The 27,924-nt window shown below is 38.0% G+C and overlaps 2 protein-coding genes across 5 annotated transcripts in view; one reads left to right on the forward strand and one right to left on the reverse strand.

The window, feature by feature from the left end:
* LOC140463095 (acetyl-coenzyme A synthetase, cytoplasmic-like) overlaps window positions 1–25,429 on the forward strand; it is a 76,869-nt gene extending 51,440 nt beyond the window's left edge. For all 4 annotated transcript variants that reach the window (XM_072556812.1, XM_072556814.1, XM_072556811.1 and 1 more), the window contains 11 exons: window positions 2,347–2,484; window positions 4,585–4,755; window positions 5,185–5,318; window positions 6,181–6,313; window positions 9,206–9,262; window positions 10,202–10,282; window positions 13,473–13,581; window positions 13,885–13,953; window positions 17,415–17,591; window positions 23,369–23,443; window positions 23,554–25,429. In XM_072556812.1, the coding sequence (XP_072412913.1) occupies window positions 2,347–2,484; window positions 4,585–4,755; window positions 5,185–5,318; window positions 6,181–6,313; window positions 9,206–9,262; window positions 10,202–10,282; window positions 13,473–13,581; window positions 13,885–13,953; window positions 17,415–17,591; window positions 23,369–23,443; window positions 23,554–23,678 (1,269 nt within the window). In that variant the 3' untranslated portion in view covers window positions 23,679–25,429. The remainder of the gene's footprint in view (window positions 1–2,346; window positions 2,485–4,584; window positions 4,756–5,184; window positions 5,319–6,180; window positions 6,314–9,205; window positions 9,263–10,201; window positions 10,283–13,472; window positions 13,582–13,884; window positions 13,954–17,414; window positions 17,592–23,368; window positions 23,444–23,553) is intronic.
* The window catches only part of LOC140463096 (uncharacterized), a 28,201-nt gene continuing 12,848 nt past the window's right edge, over window positions 12,572–27,924 (reverse strand). Inside the window, exon 3 of the mRNA XM_072556816.1 lies at window positions 12,572–12,670. Coding sequence (XP_072412917.1) covers window positions 12,623–12,670 — 48 coding nt within the window. The 3' untranslated portion in view covers window positions 12,572–12,622. The remainder of the gene's footprint in view (window positions 12,671–27,924) is intronic.

Consider the following 27,924-nt stretch of genomic DNA (forward strand, 5'->3'; position numbering starts at 1 on the left):
GAGGAGATCAGAGAGGGAAAAAGTGGTAAAAAGCATGGGGAATGAGGTAGATGGAAAGTGCAGGAGAGATTAAAAGAGAAGAACAAGATCAGAGACAACGCAGTTCAGGTATTGTTTGAGATCGGAAAGCTGGATTGGTGGGAGATCCTGATTTTTGGGTGTACAAGAAGTTATTATAGTTGTAAGTGGAGAGGTTCTGTTTAGAATATAAATACAGTAGATGCTGAAAATCTGAAGAACAGAAAATACTTGAACATATCAAATCAAGCAGTATCTGCATAGAGTGAAACTGTGTTCATTTCAGATTAATGATTTTTCATTGGGTAAACTTGCTGGGCTAGAGTGGAGGAGGAACCCCTTACTGTACCTGCTCCACAATCCTTATTAGAAAGGTACTTACACAGTTGTACAATTTCCAGTTAAAATGTAAAATGGAGTTATCTATGTTGCTTTGGCTTCTTATAAGCCCCCTAAGTTATAGTGTTTAAGTATACTTTAGTCTTTGAGTGTTTTGAAATTTGAAAACTTCCTTTTGTGATTGAACATAAAAAGTAACTCTGGATAAATGTTCTGATAACTGAAAGGGACTGTAAAGAGATATTTTTGGGTTCATTTTGTAATGAATAAAAAGATAGGATTGTACATTGCAGTCTTGCTGCTGTTTTTCACTCATCCCATGACATGCACATGCAAGTCTGTCTGGCTTTACATAATTATTCTGGTTTTGAAAAATTCCCGCAATTTTGAGGCGGTTCATATTTTAGGGCTTCATTTTATTCTAAAGCTTTAAACTGAGCTTTTAATGTCAGTCATTTCTATTGATCAATTACTGTAATTGTGGTATAGAAAATTAACCATCACCTAACAATCAGTGGTACTGTACTGCAGGGCCTTTCTTTTTAAAAATGTAATCATGCTGAACTACTCAACATTGAATGCATGGCTTCAGTCTGTAACTAAAGGAATGCCAAAATAGCTTATAGTGTAATTACATGTACAATGTTGCATAATTCTTTCTGAACCGCATGCTGTATTATGACACATTAATGCTACCTTATAACCTACTGCTGTAACGTTGCTGCAATATGCAATGTATATTGGTAAATATGTGGGATTTATTGGGCAATTTAAGGTGTCTCAATATTACTGTCTTCATTTAAATTTTGAATCATAAAACTGGTCCCTTTCTGTTTAAATAGGTAACCGATGAAAATGGTTTTGTTTCAAAGGCCTTCTTGTTTTTCTACTCTCTTTAAGCTTGACCCAATTGCCTCAGGACAATTTTGTACTTAAGTATCAGGCTTTAAGTTCCTAAACCAGACCTCAATGTTATCAGATAAAATATTAATGTGTAGTTCCTTTTGCCCTTTTATCATTGTTCAGATGAATCTTGCCAATCTAATTTAGTGCTTTGAGACAGAGAAGGAGCGCTCCTCGTGATTCAGCAAATACTATCAAATTTAGTAATTGACTTGATTACTGTTTGTGAAGTGTTACTGACACAAATTAGTCGTATTGCCAACATAAGTTATTGTATCTTTTCATTTAAAGACATGCAGCTATTTGCTATTAGGTTGTGTTTAAATACAAATATTATCTAGACAAGTTCTGTTCAGGTAAGTATTTATTACTATTTGAAATCCATCATTAAATCTGCCTTTCCGAACTTCTTACGGAAGTTCATTCCAGATGCATTCCAGATCCTAACTAATTAATTATGTAGGCAGTAGTTATAATGTATAGTGCTCTTTTAAAAATCTCGTAAAGGTAGATACAATAACTGCTTTTATAAGCAAATTGGAAAATTGCCCGAAGAGCGAGAACTTGCAGCACCTACATGGAAAAGGCAGAAAGGGGTATTAATTGACTTGTTCTTCTGTTCTTCTGTATTATTCTTCTGTTTTCTTTTATCGGTAGCAGAAGTTATGTGTGTTGGACAGTTTCTTTAAGGGGCAAATTTAATATTTTCACTGTAATATTTTATGAGAATACTTGAAACTTTTTAACTTGCATACTCTAAGTCCTGTTCGATGCGTCTTTTATCAGCATATTTTTGTTTCAGGTTTCAAGGATTTATGCTATTATGCTATTTTTTTTTGTTGTCATCCATCCCAAGATTGGGGTGCAAAGATTGTACGTGTTATCATGGGTGTTTTACGCCTGTTTAGTTAACCCTGATGCAGTTTTTGTAGAACACATGTGCCTCATTATTAAAGCAAACTATGAATTCATAACAGAATAAAGATCCAAGATATTAATTTGTTCTATGATGTATTTTTAATTACTGCAGATTGTTGATTTTATAAATATTTTAGTCTCCTGTTTATTGGACTTTGTACATTTCAGACTCCATGGAATGTTGAGATTGATCTTTGGTGGCATGATTTAATGAAGGAAGCCAGTGATGAATGTGAACCTGAGTGGTGTGATTCTGAAACTCCTCTGTTTATCCTTTATACTAGCGGATCAACTGGAAAACCAAAGGTAATGACTTTGCTCCATCTAGAACAGCGATGCATTTGACAGCGATGGGTTGGACAAGGCCATTTGATCCATCCATTTTGCCTCACCTTCATGATGCATGGAGAATCATGATTAGAAATGGTCAACCATTTAAAACCTCTGGCACAGTCATTTAAAACCTCTGGGAAAGGCAAAAAGAAACGTAGAGCAATGAAATCTAGATCACAATGACCACGTTTATGGAAACTGATTACTTTTTTATTAATAAAATGTGATCTTTATCTCAGTTAAGAACCAATCCAGCTGGCTATTGAAGGAATGCAGATAGTCAACACATACCACACAAGATAACTAACTTAAGTGTAAAGGTCCTTTTGCTACTTTTGTGAAAAAGAAAAGCAACATGATGTCTAGCTTGTTTCAATTTGTAGATCAGGGAGAACCATTCTAATGAGCTATCAGTGGAAAAATTGCGTGGCTTTTCCATTATTTCAGGTACCTTGAACAAATTGCTTTCAAGTTCATGTACTTTAAAGTAAATAGACCCAACATCTTAAGCCTATCTGAATAGCCAAAGTTATATTAAATTGGGCATCGTTCTTTTGATTCTTCAATAAACCTTTTATCAAGGTCACTATGTGAGGGACCTACAATTCGATGCAGCTTTTGTTTAGCTGATAACATTAAATCTATTTGCACTATTGTAAAATGTGACTAGCCATTCCTCTACCTGGCGTTGATGCAACACTAGAGTCATGGTCACAGGAAATTCTAGAATATGATTGACACCCCCTCCTCAATATGCTTCAACGTGTATCATTCATTGATAGCATCCACGACATTATGCCTACTCTTCCTGCTCTTAACTTTGTCTTCTGTATTTCCTGGCCAGTCAGAGAGGGCAGATAGGTTGAATTGCTGCATTTCCAAACAGAAGAAATTCTAGTTAAAGGGACCCCACCAAGGATCAAAACAATTGAACTGTACATTGGTTGCTGAAGCTACCCAAAAGAGGCTGCCCCTTCCCTCCATCCTGCACCCCACGTGCAACAAATTGACCACAGGTAAATAAAATGAGTGGAAAAATATTTTTGGATGACTTTTTGCTAGGATTTTCCTCAGTGAGGGATGAATGGAGCTGTGTTACTCTGAGGAAAATTCTTGCATCTTCAAATGGCATATACTACCAACTGACAACTAAGTGCTGAATATAGTAACCAGTAGTCTCTTACCTGACAAAAATCTATTAATCTCAATTTTGAAATTTTCAATTGAACCAACCTCATTAGCTCTTCATAGGATGGAGTTTGTGCTAGCCAGTATTCTTTGTATAAAGAAGTGCTCTGTTCAGCCTACATCTAATTTTAAAGTTATGCTAAAGTGCTGGTCAACACCACCTTAGTTCAATACCTATTCTATTAATTCTTGAACCATTGTAAACACCTCAATTCGGTAATCGGCATGGGTGTTGTTTTGGAGGTGATGGGCTGCTCACTGGAGAACCAGCGAGACGCTTGTGTTGCCCTCTTTGGAGAGAGTCTGTTGATCGATGGGATTAATGACCCCAGGGCAGTCAATTCCATCTCTGGGAACTGCTGAAGCCAGTAGCTACTTTTGTTAACAATGCCACCAGAATGGTGGTGGTGGAATGACCTCCACAGGAGCCCAGAATGCAGAACCGTCAATGAGGCCCTGTCAACCCCCGCCCTGAACCAATTGCACAAGTTTGCTTGCTTTGCTTAACCTATGATGGTTCCCCCTTTCTGCCTTTTGGGTTAACTGGTCATTAAAGGATCTCTGTTGGAGCTGGGCAGAAATGTAGCCACTGCTTAAATTATGTTAGAGTTGGGAAGGTGTCAGGGTCCATGCTTCCTACTTGGTTATGGCCTTCCAACCTTCCAGCTCAACTGCAAGAGGAAATGAAATAGAGCCCTCTGTTTTTCACATTCCTGAGGAAATACAGTATCTACAATATATGTCTTTATTATTTACCTTTTTCACTCCAGTCTCATTCTGGTGTTTAATTTAGGAGTTTACATTCTACATATGAAGCTTTTTCCCTGTATATTTATTTGATAAAATCTTTGAAGTTTATAATCAAATCTGTTTGTTTTCTAAAAGGGTGTGCAGCACACTGTTGGAGGCTATCTTCTTTATACTGCTACAACCTTTAAATATGTGTTTGACTACAAACCTGATGATGTGTATTGGTGTACTGCTGATATAGGGTGGATTACAGGCCACTCATACCTTGTTTATGGACCTCTGGCCAATGGTGCTACAAGTGTTATGGTTAGTATTGAAGTATTGATATTATCTACAAATCAATTGTTCAGAGAAATTCCTAAAGAAAAGTTCCTTGTGTATTGTACTCCATGTAATCTTACTAACTGGTAAAATCGGAAAGAAAATTCATCGTATGGTTTCTACAATAGCGTGCATTTAGGTTTCCAATTTCCTTCACTTATTTTCCAATACTGGCATACATGCCAATCTGATGTAGAAGTCTTTAACACTGTACAATATTTGATTGGTGTCAAACCAGTTGAGCTTTCAGATCCATATTGCCAAAGCTTTGAATGGAAAAGTTTGCAATTGAATAGATGTAAGCTGCTGTCTCCGCAAAGGTTAAAACTACATAGAGGTTTCATAAGCATGTTGAACTGAGATACACTTAACTTTTATTTTTTCAAAAAAGTAATAAGTTAAAACAATTTCTAGTTTGAAGGTGTACCGACTTACCCTGATATAAGTAGATTCTGGGAGATTATTGACAAATACAAAGTGACAAAATTCTACACTGCACCCACAGCTATTCGATTGCTAATGAAATATGGAGAAGAACCAGTTAAAAGGTGAGATTTTCCTATCAGAAAAGCTGTAACTCATTTTTTAAAAAGTTTTTAAATCAATATTGTTTTCATTTGTTGCTTGTCCAAAATTATTATTCAGTAGTTAAAAAGTTAATCCCTGCTATCTTTTCAGGAGCTGGATTATAAAGGGTGAATGGAGTTGGGTGGGGCTGGGGCAGATATTTAAATGGTCCAATGAAATGTGAGGTTCCTGTGAGATTACGCTGGAAATGACAATGTGTAGGTGAAGGTTATCGCTGGATGACGTGAATCCAGGTTTGATTAGCAGAAATGTGATAAATGAAGATATATATCCTAAAGTTGCCTTGATTTATCTTTTGGGTTTCAAAGAGAGTTCACACAAAGCATTTCCTCAGGAAATGAAATGTGCGGAAAGGAATCTTTGATAGAATGAGTTGTATAGTAGCTGTAAAGGAGTAGACTTGGTAGACTTTTTTTTCATTTTGAGTTGATGTATTGTTATATATGTTACCTACCATTACAACCAAAAATCAAGAAAATCTCAAAATACAGTACTGATAGTATTAAGCAATTAATATAACCAACATAGATTAACAGTTGTAACTGATCCCATGTGTGCAATTATATATGTTTAGCGTATTTAAATACATCCTTCTTTGTGTCTGGTGTTTTATGTGTGGTTGAAGATAAAGAAGACCTTTTCATTACTGTTTTGTTTAGGGATATAATCTGCGTACTTTATCTTTATTATGACACAGTGATTAGGAACAAAATATTGGTGTGTGTGAGATATCAGGTGTATAGTGCAGGAAATGTAGTAAACCTATTTCTTTGTGTATTTTAAAGTTATGAAGTTTGAATTTTTGGATTTTGTCCCACTCAGGTTTAGAAGGGATTCCTTGAAAATCCTTGGCACAGTGGGAGAACCAATAAACCCAGAGGCCTGGCTTTGGTACTATAATGTAGTGGGGAACAGGAGATGTCCAATTATGGATACCTTTTGGCAGACTGAGACTGTAAGTCGTCTTTTTAAAACCGTACAGGTGTACCTTAAAATCTCCAGAACTGATGTTGTAAAAGGAAGTTTGAAAGTGACATTGTTATTATGCATGCTGGAGTCAGTTTGAAGGATTTGTCAATTGGCCCACTTATTCTTCTTGTTGCACTGTGACCATTACAGTTTCCAAGTATTGATTTGGCACAATTACATTGGATAAAATTCAAACTTTCAAATCATTTTTATAAATTTTGTTAGTGAATTATGGCCTTTAGCCACTGCAAACAGGATTTCACGATAATGGTGGTGCTTTTTAAGTTGCCTCAAGGATATAGAATTATTTTGTTTTGAGTTTACAGTTCACAATTTTAGTGTTAGGTAAGGGGTAGATGTAGATGTAGGGGTATGGGTGGGTTACGCTTCGGCGGGGCGGTGTGGACTTGTTGGGCCGGAGGGCCTGTTTCCACACTGTAAGTAATCTAATCTAATCTAAAATTTATGACTGAATTTATGATGATATAGAAAAATCTGATGCTTAAATTATTTGGATTGGACTTTAATGTTCATCTGATTTGAAACCTCAGATTGAAGCAAAATTGCACTCAAACAACTTATATAGTCAGTGTTCTACAGAATAGGAAGAGGTTCTATTGTGCTTGTCATCAAGACCTAATTCCTCTAGTCATTTTCCAGTACCTGGCTGATAGCCTTGTCTGATATGACGCTTTAAGTGATCATCTAAATACTTAAATGTTGTGATGGTTCTCACCTCTACCATTCTTTCAGGCAGTGATTTCAGATACCCAGCAGCCTCTGGGTGAAATAATATTCTTTAATTAATCTCCTCTCAGCTTCCACCCCTTTAGCTTAAATCTATGCCCCTGATTAATGATCCCTCTATTAAGAATCCCATTTATTCCTATCTACCCTCAGCCACCTATACTCTAAGAAAAACAACTCCAGCTTCTCATAGTTTCTCATTATAGTTGAAATGCTCCAGCCCAGGCAACAAAGACTGGAGAGCTAGGTTAGATCTCATGGAATACAGGGTGAACTAGCCACTTGGATACAGAACTGGCTCAAAGGTAGAAGACAGAGGGTGGTTGTGGAAGGTTGTTTTTCAGACTGGAGGCCTGTGACCAGTGGAGTGCCACAAGGATCAGTGCTGGGTCCACTACTTTTCATCATTTATATAAATGATTTGGATGTGATCATAAGAGGTATAGTCAGTAAGTTTGCAGATGACACCAAAATTGGAGGTGTAGTGGACAGCGAAGAAGGTTCCCTCAGATTACAAAGGGATCTTGATCAGATGGGCTAATGGGCTGAGGAGTGGCAGATAGAGTTTAATTTAGATAAATGCGAGGTGCTGCATTTTGGAAAGGCAAATCAGGACAGGACTTATGCACTTAATGGTCAGGTCCTAGGGAGTGTTGCTGAACAAAGTGACCTTGGAGTGCAGATTCATAGCTCCTTGAAAGTAGAGTCAAAGGTGGATATGATAGTGAAGAAGGCATTTGGTATGCTTTCCTTTATTGGTTAGAGTATTGAGTACAGGAGTTGGGAGGTCATATTGGAAGGGTGTAGTGACCCTTGAAAGGGTTCAGAAAAGATTTACAAGGATGTTGCCAGGGTTGGAGGATTTGAGCTATAGGGAGAGGTTGAACAGGCTGGGGCTGTTTTCCCTGGAGAATCAGAGGCTGAGGGATGACCTTACAGAGGTTTATAAAATCATGAGAGGGTAAATAGACAAGATCTTTTCCCTGAGCTTGGCAAATATACCCACAACTATGACAACCAGCACCCGAACTACAAATCTTTACATAAACCTTTGAAAAATTTACCTCCGATTTAAAACTAACAACTAATCTAGCATCAACTGCCATTTGTGTAAGTGAGTTCCAGTGTCCTGATCTCTCTCCTGAACAGTCTGACCCTTATATTTGGACTTACTCAGTTCCATACATTCCTTGATATCCAGTTTTCTCTAGACATGTTCTTTCTTCTGCTGCTTCTCTTCACCTTTTGCAGGAACACATTGACCCTGCACTTCCTTTCTGAAAGACTTCCACTGCTGTGAAATAGATTTTCCTACAAATAGCTACTTCCAACAAATTTAGTGATATTGGGTCGTACCATATTAATATTAGAATTTCCACAATTCAAAGCCTTTATTTCTTGTTCATTTGTGGCTTTTTTCATGACCATCTTAAATCTTACTGAGTTATGGTCACTATCCTCAAAATGCTCTCCCCCATGACTCTTCTATCATGTTGCCTGGCCTTGTTACCAAAATTTTGGTCTGGCAATGCCCCGACTCTTGTAGGGCTTTTTAAATCCTGGCTTAAAAAGCTAGAACTATTTTAAGGATTCTAGGCCTTTCACACTGTCTATTTTAGTTAATATCAGAGACACTTAAATCTGCTACGATTATTACCGTTATTTTAATACACCTGTGAAATTTGCCTACATATCTGTCCACTTATCTCTCCCTGACTCTTTAGAGATCCGCTATAATATACTGGGGTAAAAACAATGACTGCAGATGCTGGAAACCAGGTTCTGGATTAGTGGTGTTAGAAGAGCACAGCAGTTCAGGCAGCATCCAAGGAGCTTCGAAATCCACGTTTCGGGCAAAAGCCAAGGGCTTTTGCCCAAAACGTCAATTTCGAAGCTCCTTGGATGCTATAATATACTGTCAACAATGTGATTGCCCCCTTTTTTGTTTTTAAGCTCTACCCAAACAGCCTCAGTTGAGAAGCCTTCTAAGATCCTTCCTTATTACAGTAGTTGGCTACTTCATTGTGAGGATGATAAGTTACCACTTTCCCAGTATTTTCTATATTATTGTGTTCACTTTAGTCTTGATTGTCAGCTGTTTGCCTTAATGTAGATTATCTGTTGTTTGCAGGGTGGTCACATGATTACTCCTCTTCCAGCTGCCATCCCACTGAAGCCAGGGTCAGCTGTGAGTAAAGTGTCATTCATCATCTGAAACATAAATATTTCTCTGCTGAATGCAATATTAATTTTGCAGAACAATATCTATAACAAGTCATTATTTGTCACTTTGTATGGACAGCACATTTGTACACCACTGTGCCTGTTGTCTTGATATGTCAGGAATTACTGTGCTAATTTGTGTGTTTTGCACTTCTTACGCACTTTGTCATGTCGAACCTTGGTCCTGAAGGACTGCTGTCTCGTTTTTACTGTATCAGTTATATATGGTAGAAATAAAGCTACTCTCACTCTCAAAATACATTTTGAAATTGGTTATTCTGTCCTTTCTGCACCATTTCACATTTGAAACTTAGGCATTGCTGAGATAATACTTGTGAATATCAGCTGATGACTTCAATTTGAATAATGTTTCAACAAATTTTAATTAAATCTTATTGTCTCTATCTGATAGAGTTCCATTCCAGATTTTGACAGTAAAATGTTTTTTTCAGTTTTGCTTTAAATAAGATGTCCCCTTGTTCCTTTCTCTTCAGTTTCTGTGACTTGCATTTTGGGAGATCCTGCTTATCTCTCTTGAAAGTGTTGACTTTGGGATCTGATGACAAAGGAATTTGGTGCTTTCTTTGTGTGTGACCCTCAAAGTAATCCTTATTGACTTTATACAATTAATACAATCTTGTCTCATCATTATGTGCACTTCCAGCAGGAATGGTCAGTTTTCCTTCTCCGACTTGGGGAGATTAGGGACATTGTAATGGTCCTACCATTGTCTCAGATGAAAATTGGTCCCTGGTGCAAAATTCAAAATCCCAAATTTATCATTTGTTGGCCTATATAAATACTTTTTTAATGGAGATGTTTCATGATACTATTTGTTATAATTTTTATGGATAAACTAAGTTCAAATAATTCATGTTCAATTCAGATATTCATTAATTTTCAGAGTTTTCCCTTTTTTGGAGTTGTCCCTGCCATCCTCAATGAATCTGGAGAAGAACTGGAAGGAGAGTCTGAAGGTTATTTGGTATGAAAAATTGAATTACGATCTTGTTTTGAAACCTTTAAAAATGTGTATTGTATTAGATAAAAGAAAACGCTTTCAAGTTAGTTTATAAATGTCAAGTCCTTATGCACTAAACATAGCGTGTTGGCTTGCTTATTTATTCCCAAGTTGATGCTCATTCCAGCTCTGTAATTGGTTTGATAGTTTTATTCTCAAGTGTACTGAAAGAAAATAAAGTGAGACCATATCTAATAAGCAATGTCATGTCACTTGGTGTTCATACTGGCTCTAGGTTGTCTCCTGTTGGTTGTAAATTGATGGGTTAGTGGACTGTCTCAGAATTGTTTGTATTTAAATTGTTAAATTTATAACAGACATCAAGCACCAACCTTTTTCTTGATATTGAAGATTGACTTATCAGTAGTCATCTGATCATATTGGTAGTTTTGTGCAGATATCCTTTTTTTATTGACACAAAATCAGCAGTATAGTGCAGATCTTCCAGCTGCATATAACATTCTACAGGTACCTGTAATAGTGTTGAACTTGTACACGTGCATTGCTGGTTTGCAGTTTTGCAGGAACAATGACATTTATTTTACAAATGTGATGCAATACTTTAAACATTAAGTAGAAATATTGTGACTGGTGAGAGCTCCATTTCATTTTGTTAGTCTAAGCTAGAACTGATTTTAGAAAAATGCTTATGGGTTATTTAACTTTTGAGTTTTCTATTTGCCTTGCATGTGAATGTAATACTAAAGTAACCTTTGCTGAATGGTAGTACTTTTGCCTCTGAGTCAGAAGGTTGCAGGTTCTAGGCTGACCTTGGCTGAATTTCATTACTTGCTGCACATTAGAAATACTTCAGTTTTTGAAGTGTTCAACCTCCCAAGTGGACAAAAGTGATCATACAGCACTATTTGAAGAATAGTTGACCATTGTCCTGGTCAACGTTTATCTCTTGAACAACATAGCTAAAATAAGTTACCTAATTTGATTTCTGTGTACAGCTTAGCCGCAGCATGACATTTGTACTCCCACCTTGTATGTCTCATTGGCCTTGAGATGTTTAGGCATGTCCTGCCAAGTGTACAGTGTTATGTAAATCATAGTTATGTTTTTCTTCACTCAAGCCATATATTAAATCTCAAGTTCCATTCTTAATTTATATTCTTAATTGATGTCAACTAGGGCAACAGTTACAGTGCTGCAATTAGTTCCTGTTCCCTCAGTGAGAAGTGTTGGTATTGAGTGACACCTCAGGAAAGAAGGTAGAAGTTGGATAGACGATAGATAGTTCTATGACCATTTAAGTGTAAGATCATTTCTCCTTCCTCTTGCTCGTAAGTTTGCATTAAATGTCTAAAGAAAGAATTTGACACAACTCCTGACTGAAACAGTATGAAATTGCTTTGGACATAACCTAATGCAATTTCAAACTATCCTTAAATAGTAACCTCTTAAAACCTGCAAACATTACAGACAATGCTGCTTTTACTGTGCAAAGATATACCATTTAAAATGTAATTGATGGGAGAAGAGCTCTTTGTAGGGAAGTACAATGACATGTCCAAAATTGTTTTCCTGAGTAACATTGTGAAATGCAGTTAGATGCAGAGCAGAAACAACAGAACTGCAGCTCCACGTGTCAGGCTGTTTAAAGGAACCAATTGTAACCAAGTTCTTATAGTTGAAGCTAAGGACTACCATTGATCTTAATATGCATACACTAGGATTTCAAAAAGCTGCCTTTTTTGTATTCATTATTTTTTCTTCAATCAGAATTTGCCATTGATGAATCTGAATTTATCTGAAGTTTGTTTTTATTACTCATTACTATTATTTCCATTAGCGGACATCCTTGTCACCATTTAGTCACAAGCAAACTTCCTTCGTTTTTTTTTCTTGACTGGTAATCTAGCATTCAGTTTATTAGTAAATTAAATGGTGACCACAAGTTCCTAGCATCCCTTGAACCTGAAAAAAGGTTCGAGTGATGCTAAAGATGGCATGGAGGCTCAGTGGTTAGCGCCAGGGGCCCAGATTTGATTCCATCCTTCGGTGACTATCTGTGAAGTTGGCAGGCCTGTGTCTGTGTGGGTTTCTTCCAGGTGCTCCGGTTTCCTCCAAAGATGTGCAGGTTAGGTGAATTGCCCATGCTAAATTGCTCATAGTGTCCAGGGCTGTGCAGGTTAGGTGGATTAGCCACAGGCAATGCAGAGTTACAGGGATAGGGTAAAGTGGTGGGACTAGGTGAGATGCTTTTTGGCAGGTCAGTTTGGACTTGATGGGCCAAATCATCTGCTTCCACGCTGTAGGGATTCTGTCAAGTATTATGTAGAATATTGTTTACATCCACTATGCTGTGTTGCTGATCTTGCCATGATGGTCAAAGGGAATTGGTCTCTGCAGGAACAGTAGTAAAAATTAAAGCATAGATACCTTGAACTGATAACACGTACTTGCCAGTAGCTAGCTGGAGCAACATGGATTAGCAGAATGCACATTGGTATTTGGGGAGTTTTCAGTGTGTTGGATTAAAAAATTGTAAAAAGGAAGAAGTATAACCTTTTAAATAGAAGCAGGAATGCAATTTGCGGGAGTATATGAAAATGGTCAGGTCTCTAACCTTCTAGTGGTAGTATCCATTGTATTTATACTTCAGTCCATTCTCCTCTCTCTACTCCTCATCTGCAAACACACAGCCTGCTTGAATAACATGATGGGTGTAGATTAGAGTAGTGCTGGAAAAGCACAGCCGGTCAGGCAGCATCCGAGGAGCAGGAAAATTGATGTTTCGGTCAAAAGCCCTTCATCAGGATCCTGTCTGATTGGCTGTGCTTTTCCAGCACTACTCTAATCTAGACTCTGATTTCCAGCATCTGCAGTCCTCATTCTTGCCTAACATGATGGGTGTAGTTTATTTCTGTTACTGAGAGCAATATTGTAACAAACATTATTTTCATTGTCATAGCATTGATAATAGCTGCACAAAATAAATAAGACTTTGTTAAAACTTAAACAGCACTGATTTCAGTCACTACAACTACAGTCAACCCATGAACTATACAGACTGTCTGTTGTGTAGTTTGAGTCATAAACTCTTAATGTGATTAACTTAATGCATTGTTTTAATATTTCTATATGACAGTGGGCTATATTATTTAGCTTTAAACCATGTCTATTCTTTAAATTTTTTTACATCCAGGTATTCAAGAAGCCTTGGCCATCCATAATGCGTACAATTTATGGCAACCATCAACGTTTTGAAACCACCTATTTTAAGAAGTTCCCTGGATATTTTGTCACAGGAGATGGTGAATTGCTTAAACTGGACTTCCACTGAATATTTAAACAGTGACAATAATTCACAAGTATTTCATTGTCATTAAAACACTTTGGCAAGTTGAAAGGTCATGAAGATGTTCTGTGGATGCGTGTTCTTTCTTGACCATGAGGCACAGTTTCTGAATGTCTGCACACTTTAAAAATGCACCATTTGTTTTCGAAGCCAGATTAGCTAGTAATATTTTGGTACTGTCTACATTCTTCATATTTTTACTAAATAGGCATAAATTTAAACAAATATTTAGTTTAAAATCATTAACTTTGGTTGACAGGTTGCAGGAGAGATAAAGATGGTTACTACTGGATCACTGGAAGGATTGATGACATGCTAAATGTATCTGGTAAGATTTGTAGTTCATACTTCTTTTGATTCCCAACAGAAATAGTATGCTGTCACAAAATATTGGAATAGATGCAAGGTCAGAACCACTCCTCGTAAATTTTAAATCTGCAACATAAATCAAACCTGAACTAACCCTTCAGTGAGGTGAAGCCGAGTGCGATTATTTGCTCTGATGCTTCCCTCTTTCATGTTTTCTTTTTTTGTCGAATTGTGTAAGAATTTTTCTTCAATGTTATTTTTATTGTTCTTACTTGATGTGAAACTTGGGTGATTGGATTATGGTTAGCCTACTATTTCTGTAATTAGAATGATCTTGTGGAAAGACCATACTATATTTTATTACTAAATCAGTTTAATCGAGACTTGTAAGTGGTGACCCCGAGGTACTTGGATGTTGTGAAACTTAAAGGGTTCAGAGAAGATTTACAAGGGTGTTGCCAGGGTTGGAGGGTTTGTGCTATAGGGAGAGGCTGAATAGACTGGGACTATATTCCCTGGAGTATCAGATGCTAGTGAATGCAGATAGGAGGTGGCTGTGATTGGTCAGTGGGAAAAGTGGAGAGGATAGGTGGGAAGAAAGCTGGACAGGTGGGGTCAGGTTAAGGGGGTGGGGTGGAGAGGGAGGGCTGGGCCTGGGATGAGGTAGAGGGTGGGGAGATTTGAAAGTTGGTGAATTCTATGTTAAGGCAGTATGGTTGTAAGCTCCTGAGGCAGAAGATGAGGTGTTCTTTCTGCACTTTGCATGTAGTCTTGTGTTGATGTTAGAGACGGCCCAGGATGGGCATGCTGTCAGGGGAGTTGAAGTGGCTAGCAACTGGGAGGTTGTGTTGATTTGACTGTACAGACCATAGATGTTTAGGAAATCATAGGGGCATGGATAGGGTAAATAGAACAAGTCTTGTCCCCAGGGTGGGGCAGTTCAAAACTGGAGGGCATAGGTTAAAGTGAGAGGGAAAATATTTTAAAGGGACCTAAGGGGCAACATTTTCACTGAGTGGTGCATCTATCGAATAAGCTGCCAGAGGAAGCGGTGGAGGCTGGTACAATTACAGCATTTAAAAGGCATCTGGATGGGTATATGAATAGAAAGATTTAGAGGGATATAGATCAAATGCTGGCAAATGGGACCAGACTGGATTAGGATATCTGATTGGCAGAGATGAGCTGGACCAAAGGGTCTGTTTCCATGCTGTATATCTCATATGACTACTCACTGGATGGGCAATTCTTGTTCACATGACTGGGAATTTTCTGAACTTGCATCAGGACAAGAAATTGTTTCAAGGAATTTGCTCCAACTGTCATCATGAAATTATGAAATTATGAATAACTTATCTACAAAGTGCTGCATGTTTCTAAATGTGTTGAAATAACTGTTAAATTCTGGTTCAGCCTGATTGGGAATATTATCCAATCTTGGACGCCACACTTTAGGACAGATGAGTTAATGTTCAAGAAGGTGTAGAAAAGATTTACTTAGAAGCATTTTAGAGATGAGGACCTTCAGTTACATGGATAGATTGGAAAAGAAAAGGTTGTTTTTCTTAAGAGTTGTTTCAGACAAGATTTGATAAAGGTGCTTAAAACCATGAGTGTTCTGGACAGAGTAAATAGGGAAAATCTGTTTCCATTGATACAGGCTTGAGAACTAGAGGATGTAAGGCATAGGGCAAAATAATCCAAACAAAGCCAGAAAAGAAGACATTCCTTGCAGTATGTGGTTAGGATCTTCCGTGGACTGCTTGATAGCCTGGTGGAAGCATATTATGTTATGATTTTCAAGGGAAAGTGGTTATTTGCTGAAGAGAAAGATGTGTAAGGCTTCTGGGTAAAGGCAAAGGAATGGGATTAACTAGTGCCTGCAACTGCCAGCAAGGACATGATAGTAGGAAAGGAGGTCACTTATAGACGTCTTAATGAATATATGATGTATGTTCTCCTGACATTTTAAAAATAACTTAATTCCCAAAGGGGTTTCATTTTTATTCACTAGATGCAGCCAACAGTCAAATTGGATTATGTTGGGATTCTAGACATGATATAGAAGATGGCAACTAGCTTAACAGCAGAAAAATAATCTCTTGTGCAGCTGTTTTAAGAAATATTTATATATTTATTTAGTTTGCTCTCCAATTGTTGTTAATTTGCAATCCAGTTTAAATATTATCAGAAGCTTAAATACAACAGCACACAGTAGTAGCCCATTGTTAGGTCAGTTTAACAGTGGTTTATTTTGCCCTGCACTAAACCTACTTTAATTCCCAGCAACAGGTATTAGACACTTCAGGTAGAGTTTAATTCATCCTGATTTTTGCCTCTTATTGGGTCATCCAGGTCATCTATGATGGTTTTTCTAGACTTTTAGTTACAGTCAGTGCCTGGGTTCATGTTGTTAAGTGTAATGAGGAGGGACTGCACCAGCTTCTTTCCCATCTCAGTCAGGACAAGAGGTTCTGACCACTTTGAATATCTGCATATAGACTGATGTGTTTATGGTTGCACTTGTGCATGCTACTACATGAGCTACACCTTGACATATTTTCAGTTTTTGATTGACTCTGAACCACTTGGTCCTCATTTCTATTGTTTGCTCTCTCCGAGCTAAGCTACTTGGATTTTAAAAACAGAGAAAGCGTCACTGCCAGTTTTTGTGTGATGCTAATAGGTGTATGGCAGTGCCAGCTAAATTGGCAGGCCCTTTGAAAACTTTGCAGTGCAAATATAGTCCATCATATATACTTTTTCTTTTTCAACCTATCCATGTAACTGAAGCTCCTTATCCCTAAAATGCATTGGAACTGCATGTCCATAATAAAGAACATTTACTCTAGGAAGTCTCATCACTTTGAGCTACTGTCCTCCCTGTACTTCAGTTTTCCCTATTTATAAATGGTCCATCTAATTTTATTCCTTTACTCCAGGTCCCTGTTCTGAATTATTTCCTGCATTGATATTATTCAATTCTATTCCATTCATCTCACCCTGCTGTTGTTTCTTAACGTAACAGCACTTATGGTTTATTAGCAAGCATCGACACAGCTCTTACTTATAGAGTCCTAGGGATGTACAGTATGGAAGTAAACCCTTTGATCCAACTCTTCCATACCAACCAGATATCCTAAATTAACCTCGTCCCATTTGTCAGCACTTGGTCCATATCCCTCTAAACCCTTCCTATCCAGAAACTTTTTAAAATGTAATTGTACCAACCTTCACCATTTCCTCTGGCAGCTAATTTCACACAAGCAACCCCCCCCCCCCCCCCATCCCCTGTCCAGGGAAAAGACCTTGTGTATTTACCCTATTCATGCCCCTCATGATTTTATAAATCTCTATAAGGTTCAGCCTCTGCTCCAGGGAAAGTTTTTTTATTCTGCGTGTTAAAATGTGTACACAAGATGATGAACTATATTATTCCTTTGTAACACTATCTAAGAGAAGAAAGGTTTTGTTTTACAGGGCACCTTTTGAGCACTGCTGAAGTGGAGTCTGCATTAATAGAACATGTAACTGTAGCTGAAGCTGCTGTTGTGAGTCATCCCCACCCAATAAAAGGAGAATGCCTCTACTGCTTTGTCACTCTGAAAGCTGGATATGAATTTACTGAAACGCTGATTGCTGAACTAAAAGATCAAGGTATCTGTTTCTAAAAAATACTAGAGCAAATTTAAAATCAACAACTTGTTTTTACAAAAAATGATAACTCATCGTTAAGTATGAAAATGTGTTTTGAATATGATTATTGTCCCAGTGTATTTAGTTACATGGTTTGAAAAAAGCTTTCCCTCATTTCTTACCTCCCCAAAGACTTGTCTGTAAAGTGTCTAGGCTCCAAATTGAATATTTTCAAATAATACAGGCTTGGGGATTGTAATGTTCAAATAACCAGCGCATGTTCAGTGGAAGTGCTGTCTTGGTGATCCATGTTCATTTGAGTGATTTCTATTTGACATCAGCACAGCCCATGCTGTTCATTGGCTATACATCTCAACAGGATGCTCAAAATTAATATTTGCTTCAAAGCCAGCTTGCACTGTTTAGAGCTAACTGGCAGCTCTTAAAAAGCAGCTGCACTCTGGCTTCCAGCGCATGATGCAGACATTCCTCAACTGATTCTAACTCAGGAAACACTTAATCAAGGTGCAACATGGAGAAAGGCAGGTAGATTTTCCAATACTATAGTGGAGGCCTTGGTTGATAAGATAAGTGCTTTGTCCATAGGTTGCCAGAGAGTATCCAGAAAATTACCCAGAGGGTAATGGGAGCAGATATCTGTAGCAGTCAGTGCAATGAAACAAGCCCTGAGGACCTGGATGCAGTGCAGCAAGAAGTTCAGTGACATCCTGTGATTAGTGCAGATCAGCAAATGCATCTTCCAGGTCCCATCAAACATTATCGCTGCTTAATGCAATCCAGTACCTTCACTCACACTGCAATAGTCTACCAATCAGAGCTCATACCTCACATTTATAGCTTCACCTTACACATACGTACTTGACATTGCTGCAAACCTCATGTCACTGCTTGCACATACTGTCGGCCATTCATAACCACAACAGCCAAACAGATTGTGAGACCCTTGAGAGCATATATCCCTTTCTTGTAGGAAAAGATGGTACAGAAATGAAGACAACCAGAGAGAATTGACAGGCCAGACCTGCCTGCATGTCCTCATCCAAATGGAGGTGATTGTGGTGGTGGTGTTGAGTTGGTTACTGCTTAGGCCATGGCCAAAGGCTAGTGGCAGCAATGAAACCAATGAAAATGATGCATTACAAAGTCAGGGATGGTAACTCTTCATGCCAAATCCATTGAAGATACTCTGGAAAATGTTTTCCTAAGTTTTGATCACAGAAAATCCCAAATCGGCTGCTCAATTTCAACTGTCAGTGAATCCAGGCTGACATTGAAAATGATTTTTTGGATCCAAGCAAACTTTTCCATATCCATATCAGGGAAAAAAAGTTGCAAAGGCATCTCCAAGACATAGAAATGGTCAGTTAGTGTACGAGTGGAACGCTGATATCATTTTCACAGAAAAGTTTAGAAAGAAAAGATTAACGACAGCATGTTACTCTTCCTGAATGCAGTTTTCTTCACAAGTGTTTTGAGCTGGTCACTCATTTGCAGAAGCTTTGTGTTCTTTTGTTGAATTCTTGTATTCAATTCATTGAGCTTTCCAAATATATCTGTGACATAAGCAAGGAACCACATCATATTTTAATCACAAAGAAAACCAATGAACTCTTTTGTAGTTAATTGCAGATGCAGCAGTTGAACCCTTAGTTTCAAATATTTCTGAAGTACCCTTCAGTCCAGTAGCCTGCAGACCTCCGTGTGAAGTAACAACATGATCAGATCTTACATCTGCAGTTTTACAGACAGATGTGTATGACTAGGGTGAGGTTTAATGTAGTTCACAATTGATGTGGCTTCATGGGGAGGTAGTGGTGTCATGTGGTCAAGTGACTGGATCAGTAATCCAGAAACCCAGAGTAATGTTCTGGGTACCTGGATTCAAGTAAAGAAGCTGAAATTTGAATTGAACAAAAAAAAAAATCTGGAGCAAAAATCAGGCCTGTTGGTGGCCGTGTAACCATTGTCGATAGTTTTTTTTTATATAACAATCTGGCTCCATAATGTCCTTTTAGGCATGAAAAGCTGCCATTCTTTTTTGGGTCTGGTCTACATGTGACTCCAGACCCTCAGGAATGTAGTTGACTCTTAAGTACCATGGGCAACCAGGACAGTTAAAGAGAGGTAACACATTGACCTAGCCAGTGATGTCTACAGCCCATGAATAAATTTTAAAAAAAACCTAGCTATGTGCTTAGTTCTTTCATGGCCAGCTGCTGACTGTAAATCATACAGTGTGTTCAGATGAAGCAATTCTCTGTCCCAAGGCATGCAGGCCTGACTTGCAACTTACCATGGTTGTAATGCAGCAGGACAAACTCCAAGCAGGGAATCCAAGGGAATATTTCTATTCTCAATATAGCCATGCAACACACAGAATGGTCCCTGTGCTCATCCTTGGGAAGTGGAAGATGGAACAGAATGTCTGTATCGCGCAAAATCAATATGTGTGATCACACCCCTGAGTATTTGCAGCAATTTGAAAGGCAAAGGCAGGTGAACATTTCAAGTGCTTCCTCAGTCTTAATTCCTGAACAACTGCAATTGCCTCAACTCTCTGCTTTGTGATGCTGTTTGAGAGGGGCCCTGCTATAAGTTTCTTCATCTGTGCCTCCCCTAGAGTTATTTCAATCATTTTGGTTACAACAGGTAATCTTAAAGTTTTTGTAGTTGTGAGGTTTTCTGGCCGGTGGAATCTGAAAGCTTAAAAGATGTTCTGAGCTTTTTCAGAGATGTTCAGAAAAAAAGTTCCTGTCTAGTTTATGTCCTGTTTACATAGTTGCCAGAGTTTCCAAAGCTATTTCGTCATTGACTTATTGAAAAGACTCAAAAGTATATAATTACTTTAACCATTACCAAACTGTCTGAAAATGCTTGTTTGCAGAACTGTTCAGGTGCATATCAAAATGTTGTTGAACTGAAAAGATATAAGAATAACATTCCAACATACAGTGGGACATTGATTTAAAGTTCACTAACCCATCAGTTGTGAAACATTAATTGGCAGTAAGAGGCTGGTTGGTAGAGCTGAACCTGAATATTTCTAAGGGCTTTCACTGATGAAACGCTTTAGTTTTAAATCAGTAGTGATTTCATTCCTCCAAGTAGTGTAGAGTGAGGGATTTGAGTGGTGTGCATGGCACTGTCAATTTTACCTGCATGCTTCATGTTTGCATTTGGGAAAGCAGGGAACTGCATATGCAATGTGTCTGTACTGTTCAGTAATCATTCCCCATCAGTGAAATTTCTAAAGTTGGAAAGCAACCTATAAGCTATTAAGTGCTTAAAGCCAGTATAAAGTAGTATCTTCCAACATTAATGTAAAACTCAAAATGTAAACCTTTACATTTGTTGTTACACTGCAGCTATAATACATTAGTAATGTTAGATGTTCACCTCCCATTCAAAGTTGGCAGTTTTCATCTTTTTTATTTGCAAATATATTTGTAAATACCCAAACCTAATTTCTGAAGTAATGTGTATCAGTCTGCTGGAAGGCACTATTAAAATTGTAGCAAATACAGAAAAAATGCAAGTGTCTGACTTTGTGTAACTCTGAAAGTCTATTGCAAACTCCAGAACCCCAGGCTGAAATTAATGTTCAAAGTTTTCAATAATAATAAATTTAAACAACATTATACTATACATGAAGTATCTGTAGATGGAGAATATAATTAATCTATTTTAGTTTTGTATATGTCACGTGTGATCTGCTTTGTTCAAAGTAATTTGTGATTCCAATTGGTTGCCATCCTCTTATGTATTTCCCTGAATCTCTGCCTTAGCTTGTGTAGAATTAGCAATCTGATATTTTCTTTTTTGTCCTGTGGAAAAGAGTGGGACATTTGCTCTAAATATGTATAACAGTTCTTCAGTGAAGGATTAGAAATCCATACCTTTCTGCAAACACTAATCCCAGTCCCAAAAGCTGGCAGGTGATATACTCATACATCCTTGCCAACACCAAAGGCACACCAGTGTCCTGCCACTTCAGTCTTGTCAGCTTGTCTGTTCATATTCCAGATTTCAGTTGGGAGTATTGCTTAGAAATTGGTCTGCCAGAAGATGCAGATTTATTGTTATGAAATAAACAAGTTCCTAATGTATCCTGTGATCTGACATTGCAGAACATCCTGGACTGTTTTATAGCAGCAGGAATAGTAGGGTCTCTTCTTTCTTCTGATGAAATATCTCTTAATCCATCATGTGGTCATCTATCCGATGTCCCGGCCGACCCATTGTCTCAGCCTGCTCCTGCCCCACCGAACTCATCTCTGCATACCTCGACACTGTCCTGTCCCCCTTAGTCCAAGAACTCCCTACCTACGTTCGGGACACCACCCACGCCCTCCATCTCCTCCAAGATTTTCGCTACCCCGGCCCCCCAACGCCTTATCTTCACGATGGACATCCAGTCCCAATATACATCCATCCGCCATCACGAAGGCCTCCAAGCCCTCTGCTGCTTCCTCTCCCGCCGACCCAACCAGTACCCTTCCACTGACACCCTCCTTCGACTGACTGAACTGGTCGTTCCAATCCTCCCACTTCCTCCAAACCAAAGGAGTAGCCATGGGCACCCGCATGGGCCCCAGCTGTGCCTGCCTCTTCGTTGGATATGTGGAACAGTCCATCTTCCGCAGCTACACTGGCACCACCCCCCACTTTTTCCTCCGCTATATCGATGCCCCCCAGGTCATCTCATCTATCCTAAACTGGCTTCGTTAACTAAACCTATTATAATTATTCCAATATGATTTAAAATATATGGTCATGCATATGTTAAAAGTCATAGAGATGTACAGCACGGAAACAGACCCTTCGGTCCAACTCGTCCATGCCAACCAGATATCCCAACCCAGTCTAGTCCCTCCTGCTAGCAACCAGCCCATATCCTCCAAACCCTTTCCATATATTCACCCATCCAGATGCCTTTGAAATGTTGCAATTGTACTAGCCTCCACCACTTCCTCTGGCAGCTCATTCCATACATGTACCACCCTCTGCATGAAAAAGGTGTCCCTTGGGTCCCTTTTTTAAGTAACCAGAGTTTACATAACTTTTTATTGTGCTACAGTCTGGGTATCAAACTAGCAATGTATGCATCTTTTTAACTTTTTAAAAAATATTTTTCACTTGTGTGATGTGGGCATTGCTGGCTGGGCCAGCATTTCTTGCCTGTCCCTAGTTGCCCTTGAAAAGGTGGTTGTGAGTTGCCTTCTTGAACCACTGCAATCTAAGTGTTGTAGGTAGACCCACAATGTCCTTCAGGAGGGAATTTCAGGATTTTGATCTCATGAGCCTGTAACATATGGTGTGATTTGAGAAATATGTTTGAAGCTCCAGCAATTTGGCTTAAAAATGTGATTATTTTGAACTGGGAACCACATGACATAATACTGCTCGAAGTGTAAATAGATTATTAGATGGGGGTGTTCAGACAAAGGTCTAGTACTCTTCTTGGTTTCTTCTTCCTGGTAATTATGATACTTGTGTCCTTTAACCAAGATTACCTTTCTGATTTCAATGAATCAAACTTTTGGACAAAATTTTGGATAATTTTTGGACAAAAGAATCATTACCAAATCATTGAGTATAATGTCTTGCTCAAATGCTGGTTTTCTACCTGTAGGTTACATTCACACTATAATCTTGCTCTCTGTAAGTTCACACAATGTTATCTGAACTTATGCAATGAATCAAGGGAATTTTCTAACTTTAACTATGCTTCGCAATTTAACCATTTCCATTAACAATTTTATTTTTGTATATTGCAGTTCGAGTTAAAATAGGACCCATTGCCACTCCTGACTATATACAGAATGCTCCTGGATTGCCCAAAACCCGTTCTGGTACGGTATATCATGTAAATAATTTATCCAAAATTATATGTTTAAAAATTTTATATTGAGCTTTTGACTTCCACCCCCACCCCCCCCCCCCCCCACCCCTCACCATAAAGGTAAAATTATGAGACGCATTCTGAGGCAGATTGCCCGAAATGAGAGGGAACTTGGAGATACATCAACTCTTGCAGATGGGACAGTTATAGAAGAACTCTTCAGCAACAGATGTAGAACAGCTTAAAACAGTGTGTTTCTCAATTCAAATTGTCGTGTACACAGGTATATGTGCATGCCTGGGGAAAGGGCATTCCAGATCTATGGGAAGCCTATGGGTAAAGGACCAGAAGAAGCATTATGAAGATTATGGTGATGATTAAAGTTGTGGGTGATTGTCTTGTTAGATATTTAATGCATATCTTGTAACAGAGAATTAATATGAATAGGCTGTCCATTAGCAATAAGTTGATTACGTTTCTATAACTTTTTTAAAAACGCATCACTTTTTAAACATTTCACTTTATTTTCAATGTCCTCTCTGTATTTTATACAAGCATTTTTTCTTTGCTTCAATGTCAGTATAACAACAAAACATTCCAAGGCTGTTTTAAACTTTAGTTTAAACAAATGCTTTAATGTTTATACAACAATTATACAGTTATTCAAACAAATTAAAATGAATTTATTGATGAGTAGTTCCCATTCTGAATTGTCTAAAATATCAGGCAGTATTCTTTGTTTATTTTGCTTTCCCTGTCCCATACCACTTTACATTAGAATTGTCCCTATCTGTTTGGACTGTTAACAATTATGGGTATGTGACCTTTCTTTAAAAACAATAAAATCAGGGAAAATTTACTTATTGGCAGAGAAATAACAAACAAGTGGGATTATCCTTTTAATTCATGAAGCATTAGTTGCAGCATTGCTTCTGATAACTATAGGGATTGTTTATTTACCAGATTTTAATTTTAAACCAGATAAGCAACCTTTGTTTATGTGGAACAACTCAAGGTGTACAAAGCCATACTTTTTATCAAATAAAAATGAAGATATTGATGTTTGCAAATGCTGTGTCTTGCAATGAATTAACTGTTAAATATGTTGGTGATATGTACTGCAATTAAAGCTTTTAATATAAATGAAGTCTAGATTAACTATTGATGAGTTTTTCTCGATAAAGTATTTTCATAAGCAATTTTTGACTCCCAAATTCATATGGTCACACAGGCACAATGACAGCACTCACTTAGATGGTTCTCCTCATATCAATTTTTTGCCTGAAGAAAGGTCACCGAACTTGAAATATTATCTGTGTTTGCTCTCTGCAGATGCACTAGACTTGTTGAGTTTCTACAACAATTTGTTTTTGTTTGTTTCAATTCTTTTTGTTTGATTTAATTGTTCTTAGCTACAACCTTTTATTTGGTTTAATATTGTGATGATTCAAACACCTAGCTTAAAAAGTGAGGAGGACTTAGTGTTATTCCACAGTGTCAGAAGTCTTGTATCATTGTTGAAGGTCTCCCAAGAACAGAATGATTTATCTACGTTAAGGCTTTGTATCTAGCAGATCCTTTTTGTTTAGCTCACTTCCTTTACAGAAGTTTTGTAACATCAAGGTATTCCTTGATATGTGGACTAACCATGCAGTCCTCCCAACCCCACAGGGTATTGCTGCTTCTACATGATCCAATATAAGATCTTGGTTTTCTCTCTGGTGTGGCCATAAGTTTTTTTTTGTTAAAAAAATGATTAATCAGATTAATTTCAGATGAGATCATTTCATTAAGTTGACCCTTCAAAGCATATAATAGCAAATTTTGTTGTTCTTTGGAATTCTGGCCTCCTTTTCTCTTCATGAATACTTCATTTGTGCAACTACTGCCATTGGTGGGTTGAGGTAAACAGGAGTTTAGGGTGTAGGTTTGCTCGCTGAGCTGTAGGTTTGATATCTAGACATTTCATTACCTGGCTAGGTAACATCAGTGGCGACCTCCAAGTGAAGCGAAGCTGTTGTCTCCTGCTTTCTATTTATATCTTTCTCCTGGATGGGGTTCCTGGGGTTTGTGGTGATGTCATTTCCTGTTCGTTTTCTGAGGGGTTGATAGATGGCATCTAGATCTATGTGCTTGTTTATGGCGTTGTGGTTGGAGTGCCAGGCCTCTAGGAATTCTCTGGCATTTCTTTGCTTAGCCTGTCCCAGGATAGATGTGTTGTCCCAGTTGAAATGGTTTTTTTCTCCATCCATGTGTAGGGCTATGAGGGAGAGGGGGTCGTGTCTTTTTGTGGCTAGCTGGTGTTCATGTATCCTGGTGGCTAACTTTCTTCCTGTTTGTCCTACGTAGTGTTTGTGGCAGTCCTTGCATGGAATTTTATAGATGACGTTGGTTTTGTCCATGGGTTGTACTGGGTCTTTTAAGTTTGGTAGTTTTTGTTTCAAACAAACGCCATAAACAAGCACATAGATCTAGATGCCATCTATCAACCCCTCAGAAAACGAACAGGAAATGATATCACCACAAACCCCAGGAACCCCATCCAGGAGAAAGATATAAATAGAAAGCAGGAGACAACAGCTTCGCTTCACTTGGAGGTCACCACTGATGTTACCTAGCCAGGTAATGAAACGTCTAGATATCAAACCTACACCCTAAACCTCAACCTGAGCTACAAACCTTCACAAACCTTGCATAAACAGGAGTTGTTAACAGACAGTAAGAATGGGAAGATGAAACAGAAAATGAGGGTGAAATCACAACACAAAATTTGCCTACATCAAATATCTGAACTCAGAAAATTCCCTTGCAGTCTTATAAACCATCACCTCAAAGGTAGTCCACAATCTTTGCTGAGTCCTAAGACCAGCACCGACCACCTAAAAAGATTGCCTTTGTGTCATCAGCTCCTTTTCCTGTTGTACCACATTAACTTCAGATAGAAGTTAAAAGAGTATAAGGAGAATGATGGTGAAGACACCATGTTCAGATTTACTGTAAGCAATGCTATGGGATTGCAAACCATGTCTTTATAGGAATTATTCTTCAGCAAACTAAGTTGTAACCCCCTGACCCCCTAGGATGTGATCCATAAACTACAGCTGTTTTATTATTAATGCACTGTCTTTTATTTTAAATTTGTTCCGTGTTTATATTTCAAGTTGTCTTGGCAAACCTTGATGTTGTGAAATATTGTGTAGTGGATTTGCAGATTGATATTAACACAATTCTAGTAACTTTAATTATGTTTTCAGGAAATAAACAGAATAAATATAATTAGTTGTGTTGTGTGCCCTCTAATTTATAAATTAGTTGAGGACTGCAACATTAAAGTGTTAGTTCTCAAAGTTTATCTTCTGCAGTTCATTTAGATGGGAAAAAAATCCCATGGACCCTCTACAGATCTTATTGTATCCACTTTCACTTGAAAGGTGGTGCTGCTGCTTTTGAAGAGACACTAAAAGGGTGACTTCCAGTTCCATGCTGGAGAATTTCAGTCTCCTATCAGGCTGTACATTCAGTTGGTTCTTGTAATAGTATTGAAAATCCAATGTTGTAAGAATGGCATAAATCTTATAACATTGTTGCTAATAACAATTGAACCAGTCTGGTTTTGTAATGTCATGTGATTAGTGGAATGTGTGTTCTGGCCTATTGTCTGATCAGATCTCAGATGTAGTATTGCTCATCAGTAAAACACCTTTTAACAGGTAAGCAGAAGACCCTTGTAGACCCGACACACCTTAAGGTCAACTACAATATTAGATTCCAAACTAAGCAACCAGCTGTTCAAATGATAAAATGCATCACAACAATTCTGCAGCTGTTTCCCCTATATGGGTAGTATGTTCAAAGAGTTGTGTATATTTTTGCAGGGAGAAATTGTGGGATATGAAGCAACTGTTGAATTATTATTACTATTTGTACTAAATACATCACACCTGTGAAGAAGCAGTTTATCAGAAAGCCATCGCACTGCAGCTCTTCCTACACTGTTGTCCATTTCTTGCTTGTGACGTCTATTAAACTACTTCTTGCTGCATGAGGAATTTTTTTTCTTTCCAACCATTATGCTTCATTTGAATTTATCTCCACACACACACTGCACGATGTATGTTTGAAATTCTGCATTAATTACAGCTATGTTGCTTGTACACTGCTAAAAGGAGACATTAAGTTGAGGCTTTTGGTCTTTGACAAGGACACAAGTAACCAGAGTTCTCAGGATTACTGATTCATTTGGGTATTACCATGAGAAGGCAGCAGAGATTGACAGTTTCTCTGACTACTTTCTCATAGGAAAATGTGAAAAATATGTGCAAATGCTTCTTGCTTACATAAGACAGGGTCCTGTGAAAATGCGTCAAACTGTGATCTTGACTGACTGTCTTAAACTGATTTCCAATGTAATTCTTAGCATTTTCAAGTTTTCTCAGTAAACATTGGTAGGATCACTTCTAATGTTGGATATGGTATTCTAAGGCTTGCAAG

The sequence above is a fragment of the Chiloscyllium punctatum genome, chromosome 37, assembly GCF_047496795.1.
Source record: "Chiloscyllium punctatum isolate Juve2018m chromosome 37, sChiPun1.3, whole genome shotgun sequence".
Lineage (NCBI taxonomy): Eukaryota > Metazoa > Chordata > Chondrichthyes > Orectolobiformes > Hemiscylliidae > Chiloscyllium > Chiloscyllium punctatum.